The sequence below is a fragment of the Xiphophorus couchianus genome, chromosome 23 (assembly GCF_001444195.1).
Source record: "Xiphophorus couchianus chromosome 23, X_couchianus-1.0, whole genome shotgun sequence".
Lineage (NCBI taxonomy): Eukaryota > Metazoa > Chordata > Actinopteri > Cyprinodontiformes > Poeciliidae > Xiphophorus > Xiphophorus couchianus.
Window position 1 is genome coordinate 12060883 of NC_040250.1, and position 16686 is coordinate 12077568.

Genomic DNA, 16686 nt, shown 5'->3' on the forward strand with positions numbered 1-16686 from the left:
ACACAGATTGTTGCTGAGCATCATACAAAAAGACAAAGGTTTGCAAAGTTGTAACTGAACAAATGAAAAGATTTATGAACCGGTGCTTTCGTTTTGCAGATAAGACCAAAGAACCGATGTTTGGCCATAATACACTGCACCATACTTTGACTAAGCCAGAATGATAATTCCAGATTGATGATCCCACAGGCAACACCAAACCTACAAAACAATGGATGAAAAGAATCAATAGCAATGGCCCATTCAAGGATCAGTGACCTCATTTTCACTGTGCATGATGTTGGTAGGCAAAATTCTAATTCAATGTGAGAGACAGATGAAGTCATACAAACAACCACTGAGAGTTATTGCTGCCCAAGATTGTTCTATAAGCTAATGTACAATGGGGGTAGACTTTTTTTCTCATGGTCTTATCATTTTTGTTTACTGTTTTGTACACCTCTAGACTAATTATTTTTAATTTTTCCAGGAAAGCTGAGCCTGCAAATAATAAAGGTCAGAGTTTTTGAATGGAAGCAACTTACTACATAGTGGAGTTTTTCCACTTATTTCCAAAGCTATTCAATGCGATAATTATACTAATGATGAGAAAATTCTCTTTTAGGAAACATTTTCCGTCAAGTTTAAAAAGTTTGTTGGAAAACAAAAGTAAGGAAATGTTAGAATAAAATCTGAAGAAATAAAAGCCCAGAGAGAACCCCAAATATGAATTTAAAAACAATGTTGATGTGGAAAGAAAAAAGAAGTGTTATTGAAGCTCCTGACTTGTGAGTAACATCAGCCGTGCTCACTAATTAGCGGCACTACCTGCTAAAAACGTAATCTGCAGAGGTGATCAAAACTCTTTTAATCAGCTGTGCATACATAATGCTATGAAAATAAAGTGTCGCAGCACTGAGACTACAATGAAAACAACAGTAAAATATATCTGAACGCAACTGCTCCTGAAAGTTTCTGCTGGAATGAATCATTTGTTAATTTTCATGAATAAATTATCTCGTCATGCATTAAAAAACAATCCTAATGAGGAAATCACTCTTTGTTCTTTCATCTGAGTTGGTGTGTGTGGATGTGGGTGCGTGTATTTGTGAGGAAATTGAAACTCAGTTCTGTACCTCAGCTCTGTCTCTAAAACATAAAGCACAACCACATAAGTACAAACTCTGAAGCATACTTTTCTGAAAATATAGCCAGACTTTTGACATTTTTGTGCCAAATTCCGTGTCTCATTGTTAACACTTTAATTCTTTTAATTTGAAAATTGTGGAAGGTGCAAAATGATCTGTTAAAGTAATTTTAAGACAATTTTGTGAGAAATTGAAAGAAAATCAGGATCAATATGCTTAGTGATTGTAACAGTCTTTCACTGATTCACCTACTGTTTTTATGGCCTATTAAAAATAAATCAGAATACCCCAAAAATCCCAGACTACAGGTATATATATATATATATATATATATATATATATATATATATATATATATATACTGCATGAGTCCAGGCAATATTCAGAAACACAAAGGATGCTTCAGCTGCATCTTTGCATCCTGGTGATGCAGCCATATCCCAAACAATGTTTGTACCTCTGAATAAACAAATCAGAAAACAATTTTTTTTGTGTTGATGAGTTTAACAAATTGTATAGATCAGTCTACATTTTGTTTATGGAACCCATTTTATTTGTGGAAATTGAAGCTTTAACCTGAGGTTCTTTCAGTCTTGATAATTCCACATGTCTCCTGTTCACCTTTATAATAGGGTTCCTCACTCAGCTTCATTGAGTGGTTACTGTAACTCCCTCCAAGCAGAAAACGGACACAAGGCGTTCTTCGTTGTTACTGGCGTTTAATAACTATGCCGTGAGAACTGTACAAACACAAAATACATATTTACAGAAACACATTCACTTAGAGAATAGACAACTATTAGACACAAATTAAAATACAAAAAAATGCGTACCTCATTGGCCGCTTCAACCTGGAAGGGTTAATACAAAAAACTCCGTGTAACGTCTTCTTGCAATCAGCTACACGAGCCTTAATGCCTCACCGAAACCTCTCCATCAACTAACAGCAAAAAAGAAGCATGCTGCCTTACACAGAGTGCTGCGTGTCACCATAAAAAGTCCCGGAATAAAACAACACATTAAACATTGGTTCCGCTTCGGAACCATTTGCACACTTTAATAATAAGTATAAGTATTTTACATCACTTTAACTTATCTACACCAAATTAGAATCATAAAATTAACCCAAACTGTATAAACTGCTGCTGATGGCAGCCACACTCCCACCAAATCACAGATGATTTCCTACTACACCTGAATACAAAGAAAAACAACAAATATCTGTAATCCAACAAGTCATGTATCACAGTACTGATCTACTCAGCTTCGACTAAAGTAACTGTTTTGTGGATGGGTCTCTCAAGATATACTGGCTTGTTAACTCTTTTTCCTTGGTTGTCAAGTGTTGCATCACTCATCAACAATTCGAGTTTCCTAATGACTCCATCTTCACTAGGTAACACCTTAGTAACCTTGGCCAGTCTCCACTCATTTCTGGGTAGACTATTATCCATCAGAATCACAATGTCATTGATCTTGGCATTTCTCTGTGTCTTGTACCATTTGTTTCTTTGCTGAAGATTCAGCAGGTATTCCCTTTTCCATCTGGTCCAAAATTCATTGGCCAAATATTGTACCTTACGCCATCTTTTGCGAAGATAAAGGTCTTCTTTCACAAACTCACCAGGTGGTGGTAAAACCACTGAAGACTTCATGGTCAGGATATGATTCGGCGTAAGAGGCTGTGGAGCAGTGGGATCACTGAGAAGGTGAGTTGTTAAGGGCCTACTATTTATGATTGCCATGACCTCATAAAGGTATGTACGTAAAGATGAAATGTCAAGTCTTTTGGATGAATGATCCAAAATGGATGTCAACACACTTCTTATTGTCCTAATCTGCCTTTCCCAGGCTCCACCCATATGGCTAGCAGATGCTGGGTTCATGACAAATTCACAACCTAATTGTTTTAGATTTTCTTGGTCCATTTCCTTTACGGATTCCAAGAACTCTCGTCTTGCTCCAACAAAGTTGGTTCCTTGATCTGACCAAAACTGCCGAACATTTCCACGTATGGCAATCAATGTTCGAAGACTATTAATAAAAGCGTCAGATGTCATGTCATCAAGTAGCTCTATGTGCACAGCACGCGAGCACAGGCATGTGAATAACAGACCGTAGCGTTTAAGTTCCTTTCTTCCCTCCTTAATGTAAAATGGACCGAAGCAATCCACTCCACAATAGGTAAAGGGAGGTGATGCTTCCACTCTTTCACACGGTAAATCTGCCATTCTTTGTACTTCAGTATTTCTTCTGAACTTTCTACATTTCACACACTTGTAAATGTAAGAAGACACTGTGTGACTGCATCCCAATATCCAGATGCCGTTTGATCGGAGCTCGTTCATGGTCATCCCACGACCCTGATGATGAACCCTTTGATGGAAGTGGTCAATGAGCAACTGTGATATATGGGTTTTGCTTGGCAAGATTGCTGGATGTTTAATGTATGTGTGCAAAGAAGAACGTTCCAGCCGACCTCCTACTCTGAGCACACCCTTTTCATCTAAGAAAGGATTCAGTTTATGCAGCCTGTTCGCACTGTTCTTTGTTATCTCCCTTTTGGAGCTTAGATCTTGGATTTCTTCAGAAAATACTGCCCTTTGGACTGTAGCTATGATGAAAAACTCCGCCTCTTTCCTCTCCTCAAGACTGGTGACTTTGTTGGTTCTGGAGAGTGAACCCTTGACCTCTTTGACACATCGTATGAGTCGTGCAATGGCTTTTACCAGTCTTGTCCATTTTGAGAACCTTAAGAAACGACTGAGCAAAGATTCTTCTGTCGTTAGTGTCTTATGCACAAAAGTTTTTCGTAGTTCTGAATTTTCAGCTTCCAATTCTCCCACCTTAACATTATTAGCAGGAAGTTCGTTATGCCAGAGAAAATCTGGACCAGTGAACCAATTGGAAGTAATCAGTCCTTTAACTGTCAGACCTCGTGATGAATGATCCGCGGGGTTATCTTCAGAGGTCACATATCTCCATTGATCCGGATTGGAACCTTCTTGTATGCGCTGAATGCGATTTGCCACAAATATGTGAAATCGTCTAGCATCGTTGTTAATGTATCCAAGAACGACCCTTGAATCAGTCCAGAAGAATTCTTGGGCTTGAACATCCAACTCCTTTTTAAGCAGGTTGCTTGTTCGAACAGCAATAACAGCTGCTGAAAGCTCAAGTCTGGGTACTGTGGTGACCTTTGTAGGGGTCACCCTGGCCTTACCAATAACTAAAGAACAGTAGACTTGGTTCGAATGACTGATTGCTCTTGTAAAGGAAAATGATTATTTAAGTGCTAAAATACTTACAACATGTGTAAAGGTATAGCCAACACTTTTATTGGAACAGTTTTATGTTGAGCATGGGAGAGCTGACAATAGCAGACATTTAAACAAGCAGGGCTTTTTCCTCCCCCGCTGAAGACAGAGTAATAAATTTACATTCCGATAGGGGGCAAGAGACTTCTTGGCGCCTCTCCTCGTGCCAGACAGAGATGAGCACGAAGTGGCCCTCTTACTGAGATAAGAACCAGACCTCTGAGCTGTATAGGGGAGTGTCCGGGGTTTCTTTGGGGCCGAAAACAGGTCTCTGATTGGTTGAACAACGGAACGCCTTCTTTGCATATATTAAAATACAGAAACTCCTCTTTGATATAAGATTACTACACGGAGCACGCGAGAGAGTTTTTTCCATCTTTTTTCCCTCTCCACGTGGGCGCCGTTGTCTGTCTATGTGTTCCGTGTTCGTTTGTCTTCCCGTTGTGTGTCTTTATTTTTATGAGAAATGCATATCTCTGTATCTCTGCAGCTTTGTTGTTCATTGCTTTGTATGAATTAAACTCTGTGATCTGTGACGTCAACACGCCTTGTTAGTTTCGTTTTACAGCTGGCCCGCTCGCTGAGAAGAACCCGGCTGTGTTGAGGAAGAGCCGAGCCAAACATTTTGTTCAAAGTTTTAAATACATTCTTCCTGAATAATTGGGAGCTCGTCCGGTCTTGGCGAGGGCGGATCGGTCTGGTTCGGCTCGGCTTCCTGCGGTAAGATACTATTTGCTTACGCTTTGGTAGTATGTAGCGCTGCGTGCCAGCTGTAGCCACGCGGAGTTTTCGGAGCTACAGGGATGCAGGGATTGTGTTTGTAAAAGAGTTTGTATAGGAATTGGATTGAAAATACACGTGAAACAAGAGGATCGTGGCGGTTCCAAACATAGGATTTGCTACCCTATTGTGTAAATGCTGGGTTTTTCTTAGTCGTTATTCTTTTCCCCGGAACGTTTAGTCTTGGACTTCCAAATAGAAAGGAAATTGTGTATTAAAATTTAGTTTAAGTGTGTGGTACACTTGATAGACAAGTCTGGGGAAGACTGTTACGGATAGAATTTGCGGTAAATTTTTGATATAGCTTGCGGGAAGCTTTGATGTGTTAATAGACAAGTCTGGGGAAGACTGTTACGGATAGAATTTGCGGTAAATTCTTGGTATAGCTTGCGGGAAGCTTTGAAAATAGTGTGGGGTACACTTTTAAATAGTTTGCGGTAAGCTTTGATGTTGCATCTTTTATTTTTAGCCGGCGCCTTCTTTGTATTTTTGTTTTCCTTCTCCTTCTGTTTTTCTAATTTGTCTATCATTCTGTTTAGTGTTATCTGTGTTTGTCTGTTTGTGGTGCTTTTGCAGCTAGCTGCTCTTCTGTGTGAAGTGTGTGTGCAGAGCTCTGCGTGTGTGTCTGAGTGTGTGTCTGCGTGCGTGGCCGTGTGTGTGCGCGTGTGCGAGTTCGGGCTGGCTGTGTGTTTAAGCGGAGTGTTACGTTGTGTGAATAGCGCTGTTTGTGTGAATTTGCATTGATTTTGCTGCGTTTTATTGTGAAGTTATTATGGATGCTGAATTGACAAACGATGCTGTACACCGCTCATGTCGTCTGGCTTCGCGAGACCAGATTGCTGCTTTAATTAATATGTATGAGCAAGTAGATTTGACGACACGATTACTACAGCTTCAATTAGGTGAAGCTACACAAACATTGAGAGAGGCTTCAGCTATGCTAACAGCTGCTGCTCGTTTAATTCCTGTTATGCCTCCAGTCCCTACTGCGGCTGCGCAACCGGCTTCGCACATCCATGTTGCTGGCGTTCAAGGCTGGCGTGGGGGAAGACGAGGAGCTCCCGCATGGTCGGGGGTGCGAGGAAGAGATACACGTGGCGGGACACGCAGACACATGTGTTTTTATTGTGGCGAGCTGGGACACTGGGTTCGACAGTGCCCGCTTTATACACCTGGTGTTATACAGGATGGTGGGTTGCCGGACCTGACGCCACGTTAAACTTCAAACGCTGCCTTACTTCCGCAACATCCTAGAGGCGAGTTCAGTAAGTAATACTACCACTGGATAACGGGAAATGACTGATTGCTGAACAATTTTGACATGTCTCTTTGTGAACGTGCACGATATTTAATACAGGTTCCTGACAACTAGAGTTGAAATTAATTAAATTAAATCTTGAAACATGTTGACAAAACATTGGCAAATTCCTGAAGCTTCAGTACAATTTAAAATTAGACTGCAATTTGACAAAATAATGGGGACGGACTGACACTTGGACTGACTATAAAACTGGCCAGATGTGTTGTGTTTGTGTTGTATGTCTTCGTTTGTGGTGTAATTCATGTTGGTGTGAAAGGTTGTGGGATTGGAGATAGGATACCACTTGGTATTTTATGTCATTTAATACAACGGGAATGTAAACAGCACCTCTGTATGTGGATGCAATAAGCAAGAATTTCTCACTTGGATGCCAAGTAGAAGCAGAAATTACCCTGCAGAGTATTTTTCGTGCTGTCTCGTGGTGCTAAATTTCCGGTTTTTAGAACACCCTATGTGTTAAACTGGACTAAATTATTAAAATTAGGCAATAACAGCAGTTAGTGTGACCTGCCGTGTAAAGATTGGAAGGTTATTGAAAGATAGAATCCTGATAAAATAAAACATCTGAACAAATTGAAAATAAATTATGGGTTCTGAGGTTAAATAAATAAATAAAATAAGAAAATAAAGACAAATAAATAAATAGAACAAAACAGGAAAAAGCGACAAGTATGTTTATTTAGACGTGAGAATAATGAAGCCCAAGGAGAAGTTGCAGCCCTCACTCACAGACATTCAGCACGGGAGAACAAGCAACAGCTGGGCTGTAACTTCTACCCCCACTAGATTCAACTAATTAACATGTGAAGCCCCTTTGCATACCACTAATTTTAAGTGCGAAGTAACCTCTGCTCATAGCAGCTCAGCAGACAAGTACAAGCATCTGTAAGGCAAATCATTTTCTCTCCCATCGTTTAAAGTACCTCCTGACGAAATATCAGTATATAAGTTACAATTTTAGTGGTGGAACGCCGAAAGGTATCCCAACAAAAACGGTTTTAAGTTCAAATTTTAATTAGAAGAAACTGAAACATATCTGATGATTTAGGTGCAACATAAAGTAGTAATAGAATTGGGAGTTTCTCCTGCAAGTCCTTATTGGTTTTTCTCTTTCCTGCCATGCAGTCGGCCCCTCCGAGAAGTCAAAAGGGGGTTTTATGGTGGGCTTAAGACTTTGTTTTATGGTCTGACAATAGAGATTGCTCAGAATAGTGTAGTGACTTTAAAATGTCAATTGTGAAATCTAACATTACAGGATTTAATTAATTTTAGATAGTTTTTACCATCACATAAGACAGGATTTTGATGCTGTTTGGTTTCCTAGCTTTAGTGAACCAGTTTCTCTTTCAAGTAAATAGTTTGACAAGCACATACATAGTGAGCAAGGACTAATGTGGAAAAGGTTGAATATAAGTTTTTATCATCAAAACACTGAGTCTGTCACACACAGATACTCTTGGTAATGATTTTCTGTTTTCTTTTCATATTATTTTATATATTGTTTGGGGAATAGTTTAGATTTTTTGTTTTGAATTTGTTTTCCTTAGTCTGACTTTTTATTTAGCTATTCGAGTCAGTTCTCTGTCTATTTTGTTAAGTATTACAAATTAATTTTTTTCTTTGGAGTTACTAGTTTCCCCTGGACCCGTTCATCAGGGGACAGGGAACTTTGGTCTTTAGTTTAATTTCTTTCATTTGTAAATTTAGTGATATACTGACCTGTATTTGTTAAGTTTGTGTGTTTAATTACCCTTTGGTGTGTGTTAATGGTCTGATCAGCCATTATCTAGGTTTCCCTCGTGTCTTGGTAAGTCCGTTTGTGCCTTGAGTCGTTCTATTACTGCCTGAATTGTGTTTTGATTATGTTGATCTCAGTTTGGGCCCAATTTCTTATTTTTTGGATTTTTCTTTGTTAACTGTGTTTTGAATTTTCTTCAACGTCTCTCTGGCTGGTGTAGGCGAGACCAGCACAGTGTCTTAATTAGTAAACTTCTTGAGACGTTTTATACTGAATTATTTGTAAGTCATAAGAGTACGATGAAATAATGAGTTTTAAACCTGTAATGTGAAGTATTTTGGGAACATCGTATTCTTGAAGGTTTGACACATGCTTCAATGACGTATTCTGTTTGTTTTGCAAACTTTACTTTTTAGAAAAAGGCAGCATTGCATATCGGTGGGGTTCTCAGCTGACATGATAACCCTGTTTCATCAACATTTTTGTTTCAGGTACTGGGAATGATGTTGCATTTAACAGTTAATGCATCATCAACAGGGGGAGAATATGTTATGGGTTTATTTTACTTAATTAGAGATTACTGAAATTTATATTACTTAGACAAAACTTTTGAAGAACATGTCTGATCTGTGCTATACATAAAAGTGAAAGGAAAATATGGTCTGGTAATATATGTGCTTATTTTAAATGGATTTGAGTCGTTCTCCGTTGAAAAATGTTCTGACAATGGGCTAAAGTATTTTGAAACCAATAGAAAACTTTATAGTGATAATGAAGCATATTTTGGTTAATTAACTTGGGAAAAATAATTATAGAAATCAAAAAATATTATTGCGCTGGCCATTTTCAGAGCATTAATTTAATGGAGTAAAACGTTTTAAGAAATGTTTTGAAGAATCTGTTTTTGATTAAGTATCACTAATCAGTACAAGTACACAGGTGGGATTATAATGATTTTTCTAAACTGGATTTTTGTTTTGATTTATATCCATTTAAAACGATTTTGAATAAAACTTTAAATTCGACAAGCAAAACACCTAGGTAAAATTGGTATATTTTGAAAATGTCTGGATTTGTTCACTGATACATTGACATTATAATTTCTCCAGGTTTGTCTCTTTTGAATTTTGTTTGAAGAACGTATGTAAAATGTTTTAGACAATAACAACCAGTAAGATCTCGTTGGTTCTATAAAAGTAATTTAAACTAGACTGTTTAATTCATATTGATATTCATTTTTTGATGGTGAATGTAAGCTTTACAACTACGATTTTAAGCTTTTGTTATTGTTTTATTTCGTTTGTTTAATCCTATTTTTACAGATTGGTTTAAGAAAAGATCTGCATTTGTTTAACATTCTGGCAAAACATTACTTTGGACACATGTCTTTTGAAGCAAGTGATTACAAGGTTTTGGTGTTTTCCACCAGTTGGAGGTATGATATGAAATAATTGAAACGTAGGTTGAATGGATCACATCCTACGTCGAATGTGCAGAACGAGACAGGTATGAGATCTGCTCACGGGTTTCTACATACAGACTGGACTGAAGTTCAGAGCTCCAAGTCTGACTCTGGAATTTACGGCAAATGCTGTTGTCTTAAGAGGGGGTGTGCAGCTGCTTGGAGAAGCGGTTTCACATTTTTTTCAAAGATAGCAGCCACAGAGTCACGAGCGGGGGAGGATTCACTCGGACACGAGTGAATTGAAGATATTTGTGTGGTATACACAAATGAATGATGCTTTTGGAGACTCTTACATCTGCTTTCTCATTTCAGTTTGCTGTTGTTCTGGTGCCTTCTGGATGTGATCTCCTTCAAAGTCTGCGTTATTTGATAAAGAGTAAGAAGTAATTCTCCTGATGGAAAATGACAAAGCACAAAATTGTTTTTCAGTGAACCCATTGTTTGATTATGATGATATTACAGAATGTTGTAAGTGTGTTTCTGATGCTAATGAAACTTATGTTGAAACAAAATGTCTGTTTTATAAACCGGTGTCGGGTCACGTGGCTGGATCTTGTTTTCTCAGGAGGAGATTTCATTTTTTGAAACTCACTGTTATATTGGCATAATAATCCAATTTTCAGTGAGCGACGGACGCTCGGATGGAAACCTGAGGTTTCCATCCGAGGAGGATCAGGCTGCAAGAGGATCATCATTAACTTTTATTGCGTGTTTTCGTTCGTTGCGAACTCTGAAAAGGACTTTCGTTTTTGCGCGCATATTTTTGAACATTTCCTGACGAAGACTGCATATTTTGTTTTTCAGAGACTGTCGATGGACATAAAAAAAAAAAAAAAAAACAGAAAAAGACGAGCAACAGATTGTACTTTTGTGTGTTTTTCATTTTGACAGATTGTAATTTTGTGATGTATGTTGTCTTTTAAGTTGCAGAGCATTTCTTATTAATTTTTTTGTATATGTCCCTGTTTTATTTTTTGTTTCATATTTTGGGTTTTTTGTTTGTTCTGTGTTTTGGTTGTGTATTGCGCGGCTTGATAGATTTTTATTGAGGTCTGTTGTTTTCAGACCTCAACAGGGGGATTGTAAAGGAAAATGATTATTTAAGTGCTAAAATACTTACAACATGTGTAAAGGTATAGCCAACACTTTTATTGGAACAGTTTTATGTTGAGCATGGGAGAGCTGACAATAGCAGACATTTAAACAAGCAGGGCTTTTTCCTCCCCCGCTGAAGACAGAGTAATAAATTTACATTCCGATAGGGGGCAAGAGACTTCTTGGCGCCTCTCCTCGTGCCAGACAGAGATGAGCACGAAGTGGCCCTCTTACTGAGATAAGAACCAGACCTCTGAGCTGTATAGGGGAGTGTCCGGGGTTTCTTTGGGGCCGAAAACAGGTCTCTGATTGGTTGAACAACGGAACGCCTTCTTTGCATATATTAAAATACGGAAACTCCTCTTTGATATAAGATTACTACACGGAGCACGCGAGAGAGTTTTTTCCATCTTTTTTCCCTCTCCACGTGGGCGCCGTTGTCTGTCTATGTGTTCCGTGTTCGTTTGTCTTCCCGTTGTGTGTCTTTATTTTTATGAGAAATGCATATCTCTGTATCTCTGCAGCTTTGTTGTTCATTGCTTTGTATGAATTAAACTCTGTGATCTGTGACGTCAACACGCCTTGTTAGTTTCGTTTTACAGCTGGCCCGCTCGCCGAGAAGAACCCGGCTGTGTTGAGGAAGAGCCGAGCCAAACATTTTGTTCAAAGTTTTAAATACATTCTTCCTTAATACTCTCAAGTAAGAACATTCACCGTATCCTTTAACACTTGCATCTGAGAAATGATGCAACTCATATCTTTCGACTTCCTTGAAATCCTTTGGGAGATAACACCTTTGAATTTTGATGTCGGATAGATTCTTTAAGTCCAACAGCCAAGACTCCCATCGTGGTCTGAGATCTTCAGATAATGGCTCGTCCTATCCAATCTTATCTCGACACATCTCTTGAAGTATTTGCTTCCCAACCAGAATAAATGGTGCTACAAACCCAAGAGGGTCATAGATGGATGCCACTGTTGATAAAACACCTCTTCTAGAAAGTGGGCGTTCATCCACAATCACTCTGAAATGGAACTGGTCCGAAACAACACACCATTTAATTCCCAAAGCTCTCTCTATGTGTGACTCTCCAAGAGTCATGTCACGATTTCTTACTGAATCTGCGCAGTCATCTTCTGGAATGGATGCAAGTACATCTTGATTGTTGGAAACAAACTTGTGAAGTCGTAGATTGCCAGAACTACAAAGTTGTCTTGCTTCCTTTACCAACCTTATAGCTTCATCTTTGGTTGCAACACTTGTCAGTCCATCATCCACGTAAAAATTTCGTTCAATGAACTGGATGGTTGTTTCACTGTATTGACCTTGACCTTGGGCCGCAACATGTTTCAACCCAAATTTTGCGCAGCCTGGCGATGATAGAGCTCCAAATAGATGAACTCGCATACGATAGATGGATGGTTGAGCCTGAATGTTTCCATCATCCCACCAGAGAAATCTCAAGTAGTCTTGATCCTCTGTTTTAACATGAAATTGATGGAACATGCGCTCAATATCGCCCATTATGCCAACTTGTCCTTTACGAAAACAGCAGAGAACACCTATCAGACTGTTCGTTAATTCTGGCCCACTGAGCAAGTAATCATTTAATGACACACCTTCGAACTTTGCAGAGCAGTCAAATACGACTCGTATCTTTCCTGGCTTGTGTGGGTGATAGACTCCGTGATGAGGAATGTACCACACAGAACCTTTGTTAATTTCTTCTTCTGGAACTCTTTCTGCATCACCATTTGCTATGATTTGACTCATAAAGTTTGCGTAATCATTTTGGTATTTTTTATCCCTTTCAAATTTCCTTTTCAAGCATCGGAGTCTGTGAACTGCACACACTTTATTATCTGGGAGATTTGGTCGATCCTTCTTGAAAGGAAGTGGCATTTCACAATAACCATCTGCTTTAATTTTGACTCCTTCTTCCATTATGGATAGGAACCGCAAATCTTCCTAAGATAAATTTGCATCCTCAACTCTTCTCTCACTGAAGTCAGACTCAAGCATCCTCAACACATCTGGTGGAGAAATGAACTCCTTAACTTGAGTCCTACAAATGTATTTCACTTCAGTTGTGAGGTTCTTAGATGTCTGAGACTGGGGTTTCACAGACTTCATAATGATCTTATGGCTGCTTCCAATCGCATCACCATAATCAACACACGGGCTAACGCAACTGACTATGCTCCATCCAAGATCAGTTTTTTGAGCAAATGGTTCGTCATCTTTACCCGACACCACTTCTCTAGGTAACAACGCCTGTGGACAGTTGTAACCTATGAGTAGTCCTACATCACACTCGATCAATGGAGCAATCTCCTCTGCAAGATGCTCTAGATGAGGCCATGCTCTCGCAGTTTTTGGGGTCGGTATGTGACTTAGATTAGCAGGAATGAACTCTCTTGAATAGGTTACAGATAGAGAAATCTTCTTTGATGAATAAAAACCTCTCACCTGCAGTCCAACTAATCTCTGACTTGGGATAATTGTATTTCTGGATGAAAGTGTGGAGAGTTTTAACTGCACAGGTTCTCCTTTTGTTTCCAGAACATCTGCCTTATCTTGCATGATGAATGTCGTATCGCTTTGGTTATCAAGTAGAGCATAAACGAGAATTTCATTCTCTGGGTTACTTGACGTAGATAACCACACAGGAACAACAGTAGAAGAGTACATGTCGTCCATGCCTTGCACTACTCTGTTTGATGTAGCTTCATCTGAGAGTTCAACATTATGATTGTGCTCTGTTTTTTCCTTTGATTTTGTGGTTTTAGAGATTTTTACATTCTCCGCATACTCATCATTGCTTTTCTCTTTCCTATTTGCTCTTTCACGATCTTCGTGCAGACACGTTGGATGTTTTCCTTTACATGTTTCACAAAGACTTCTTCTTTTGCAGTTCTTAGAGTGGTGTCCTGGTTGCAAACATCCAAAACACAATTTTTTTGTTTGGACAAACTTAAGACGTTCCTGAACTGGTTTTTCGTTGAATTTCCAGCATTTCTGAATGCCATGATTTTGTTTTTCACAGAAGATGCAGCCTTTATGTTCCGGACTCTCTTCAGAGTTGCTCACAAACACCTTTGCGCCAACATTTCGTGTCTTTGTTGTCTTTATTTTTTCAACATCACCAGATTTCAAGGCATGAAGAGAAGTTACTGGATTGCAAGCTATTTTTGCTTCCCTTGTGATGAACTCCACAAACTGACTGAATGTAGGAAAATTATTGCAAATTTCTTCGAGCTCAATCACCTTTCTGTTCCAACTAGCAACTAACCAATCAGGAAGCTTTGTGAGAAGTTTTTGATTTTCATCACAGGTGTTCAGTACTTCTAGACTTTTAATTTGGGACATTGCAGCCTGGCAACCCCTAAGAAAGTCTGAAAAATCCCTCAGTTCAACACTGTCTCTGGGTCCTATTTTGGGCCACGATGCAAGCTTATCTTTGAAAGCTTTAGCTATCACAAAGGAGCTTCCAAATCTTTCTTCCAGGATAACCCATGCTGAATCATAAGCTCCATCGGTTCCTAATAAGAAATAACTTTCAATGGCCTTTCTTGCAGATCCACCAACGTATTTACGAAGGTAATAAACTCTTTCATTTACAGGGATGTTTTTCCTACCTATTAGTGTTTGAAATGACATCTTCCAGTCCTTGTATCTTAGTGGGTCTCCAGTAAAAACAGAAGGTTCAGGTACTGGGAGACGGCTCACATTAATAGACTCTGCTATTGCTTCAGCAAGAGCTGTGGCACTGGCTGCTTGGTGTGGATGTTCATAGGAACTTCTTTTAGCTCCAGAAGATCGATGTCGTTCAACTGCCTGGTTATGAAGTAACTCTGCAACTTCTTCATCTGAACTTGCTTCTTGTTCATAAACTTGCAGCCGTGCCTTTGCCGCACTTAACTTCTTAACAGTCTGTAGACGTTCTATTTGTCTGCGTTTTTCTTCCAGTGCTTTCTTTCTTGCCACATTTTCTTCCTCTTGTAATGTCATCTTCCTTCTATCTTCTTCTTCAAGATTTTCAAGTTCCTGCTGTTCACTTTCTATTTCTTGCAGAACCTTTAAAGTGGCCTGTGTAGCAGCTTGCTCTGCAGCAGCCTCCTGTCTTCTAATAGAGGAAAGGCTCGACTGTTGGGACTTCATACTTGAACTGCTAGCAGAGTTTAAACTTTGAGAACCTTTACTTGTAGTATTAGAGACTGAAGATAGAAACACAGAACCAGACTCAGGCCAGACAACATCCTTTGTCTGATCATCATGGTCTTTCTTGTTGTGAAGATAAGTGGATGCATTTTTCAAGATTATTTCAGATACAGCATCACAGGTGTCTACTCTGCGACGGATCTCATTACCTGGAAGAACACATTTGCGCAGTTCTTCATAACTGTGCTTCACATCTGCAGATGCACAACTTATCTTACTCATCAATTCCTGCACAACATCAAAAGATGGAGTTCCATTTATCACCCTTTTAGCTTGCTTTGCCGTCACTTTCCATTTATCGTAAGTATTGGTAAAACGATCTTGCAGTTTTTTTGATTTAGTATCATGCAGTTCTTGAGCCCTTTCAGTAAGCTTTCTAGTCCTTTGGCTTCTTCTTGGCTCCTCTTCCGGTTCAGATGACTGCTGTAGAGTTGCGCCATTACTGTCTTTAAATAAGTCGCCCTTCTTAATTTCATTGTCAGTCATTTGCTCCATTATGCAATGTTTACTTATTACTTGGTGACTTATAGCTATAGCTTTACAGAACTAATGACTTAACAATAACCAACTCATACTGAGCACTTAATTATCCAACACTTTTAGCATCTAAATGACAGAAATATGTAAAATGATTGTTTACAAAAACTTAGATAAAACCTTGAACTTAAACAGAATTGTACAGAACACCAAATTACTTAATTTTAACACTTGCAGTGTCTCCTTAAAACAAAGTTGATCCACTTCCTAACATTTAACTTATTTTAAATGTATCACTTGTTGGAACATCAATGTAAACTTGAAAGCGCTTGCTGCTTCAGTTTCTGGTGTTGCACAATCTTATCTGCCTGATGCTAGAGTGCGACGAATCCTGCCCTGCTCAGCGACTGAAAGGCACAGTTCCTCGTCTCGCCGCCTCATGTCGAGCAGACTGAGTTCTCACTGTAACTCCCTCCAAGCAGAAAACGGACACAAGGCGTTCTTCGTTGTTACTGGCGTTTAATAACTATGCCGTGAGAACTGTACAAACACAAAATACATATTTACAGAAACACATTCACTTAGAGAATAGACAACTATTAGACACAAATTAAAATACAAAAAAATGCGTACCTCATTGGCCGCTTCAACCTGGAAGGGTTAATACAAAAAACTCCGTGTAACGTCTTCTTGCAATCAGCTACACGAGCCTTAATGCCTCACCGAAACCTCTCCATCAACTAACAGCAAAAAAGAAGCATGCTGCCTTACACAGAGTGCTGCGTGTCACCATAAAAAGTCCCGGAATGAAACAACACATTAAAGATTGGTTCCGCTTCGGAACCATTTGCACACTTTAATAATAAGTATAAGTATTTTACATCACTTTAACTTATCTACACCAAATTAGAATCATAAAATTAACCCAAACTGTATAAACTGCTGCTGATGGCAGCCACAGTTACCTTCTGCATAACTTTTCTTTTATGTTGTTTTTGCTCCTTCAGCATCTTGTCCTCCCCCATGCTGGTTCTCTTTTACCTGTTGCTTGGTACTGGCCCCTGATGCTGATGGTTTCACACAGGTGCTCAGTTTAATTTCTAGCCTACTGACACCAAGAGATCTAGCTTCTTTTTGCCTGGTT

At 39.1% G+C, this 16686-nt stretch overlaps 1 protein-coding gene across 1 annotated transcript; it reads right to left on the reverse strand.

The window, feature by feature from the left end:
• Positions 1-6207: 6207 nt before the first annotated feature.
• Positions 6208-16416, reverse strand: LOC114139645 (uncharacterized). Its single transcript, XM_028009685.1, has 3 exons — positions 16176-16416; positions 14574-16082; positions 6208-6396 (listed from the first exon to the last, which is right to left on the reverse strand). Exons 2-3 carry the CDS (start codon positions 15558-15560, stop codon positions 6208-6210), a joined length of 1176 nt encoding a protein of 391 aa, XP_027865486.1. The 5' UTR covers positions 15561-16082; positions 16176-16416.
• Between the last annotated feature and the right edge of the window lie 270 nt (positions 16417-16686).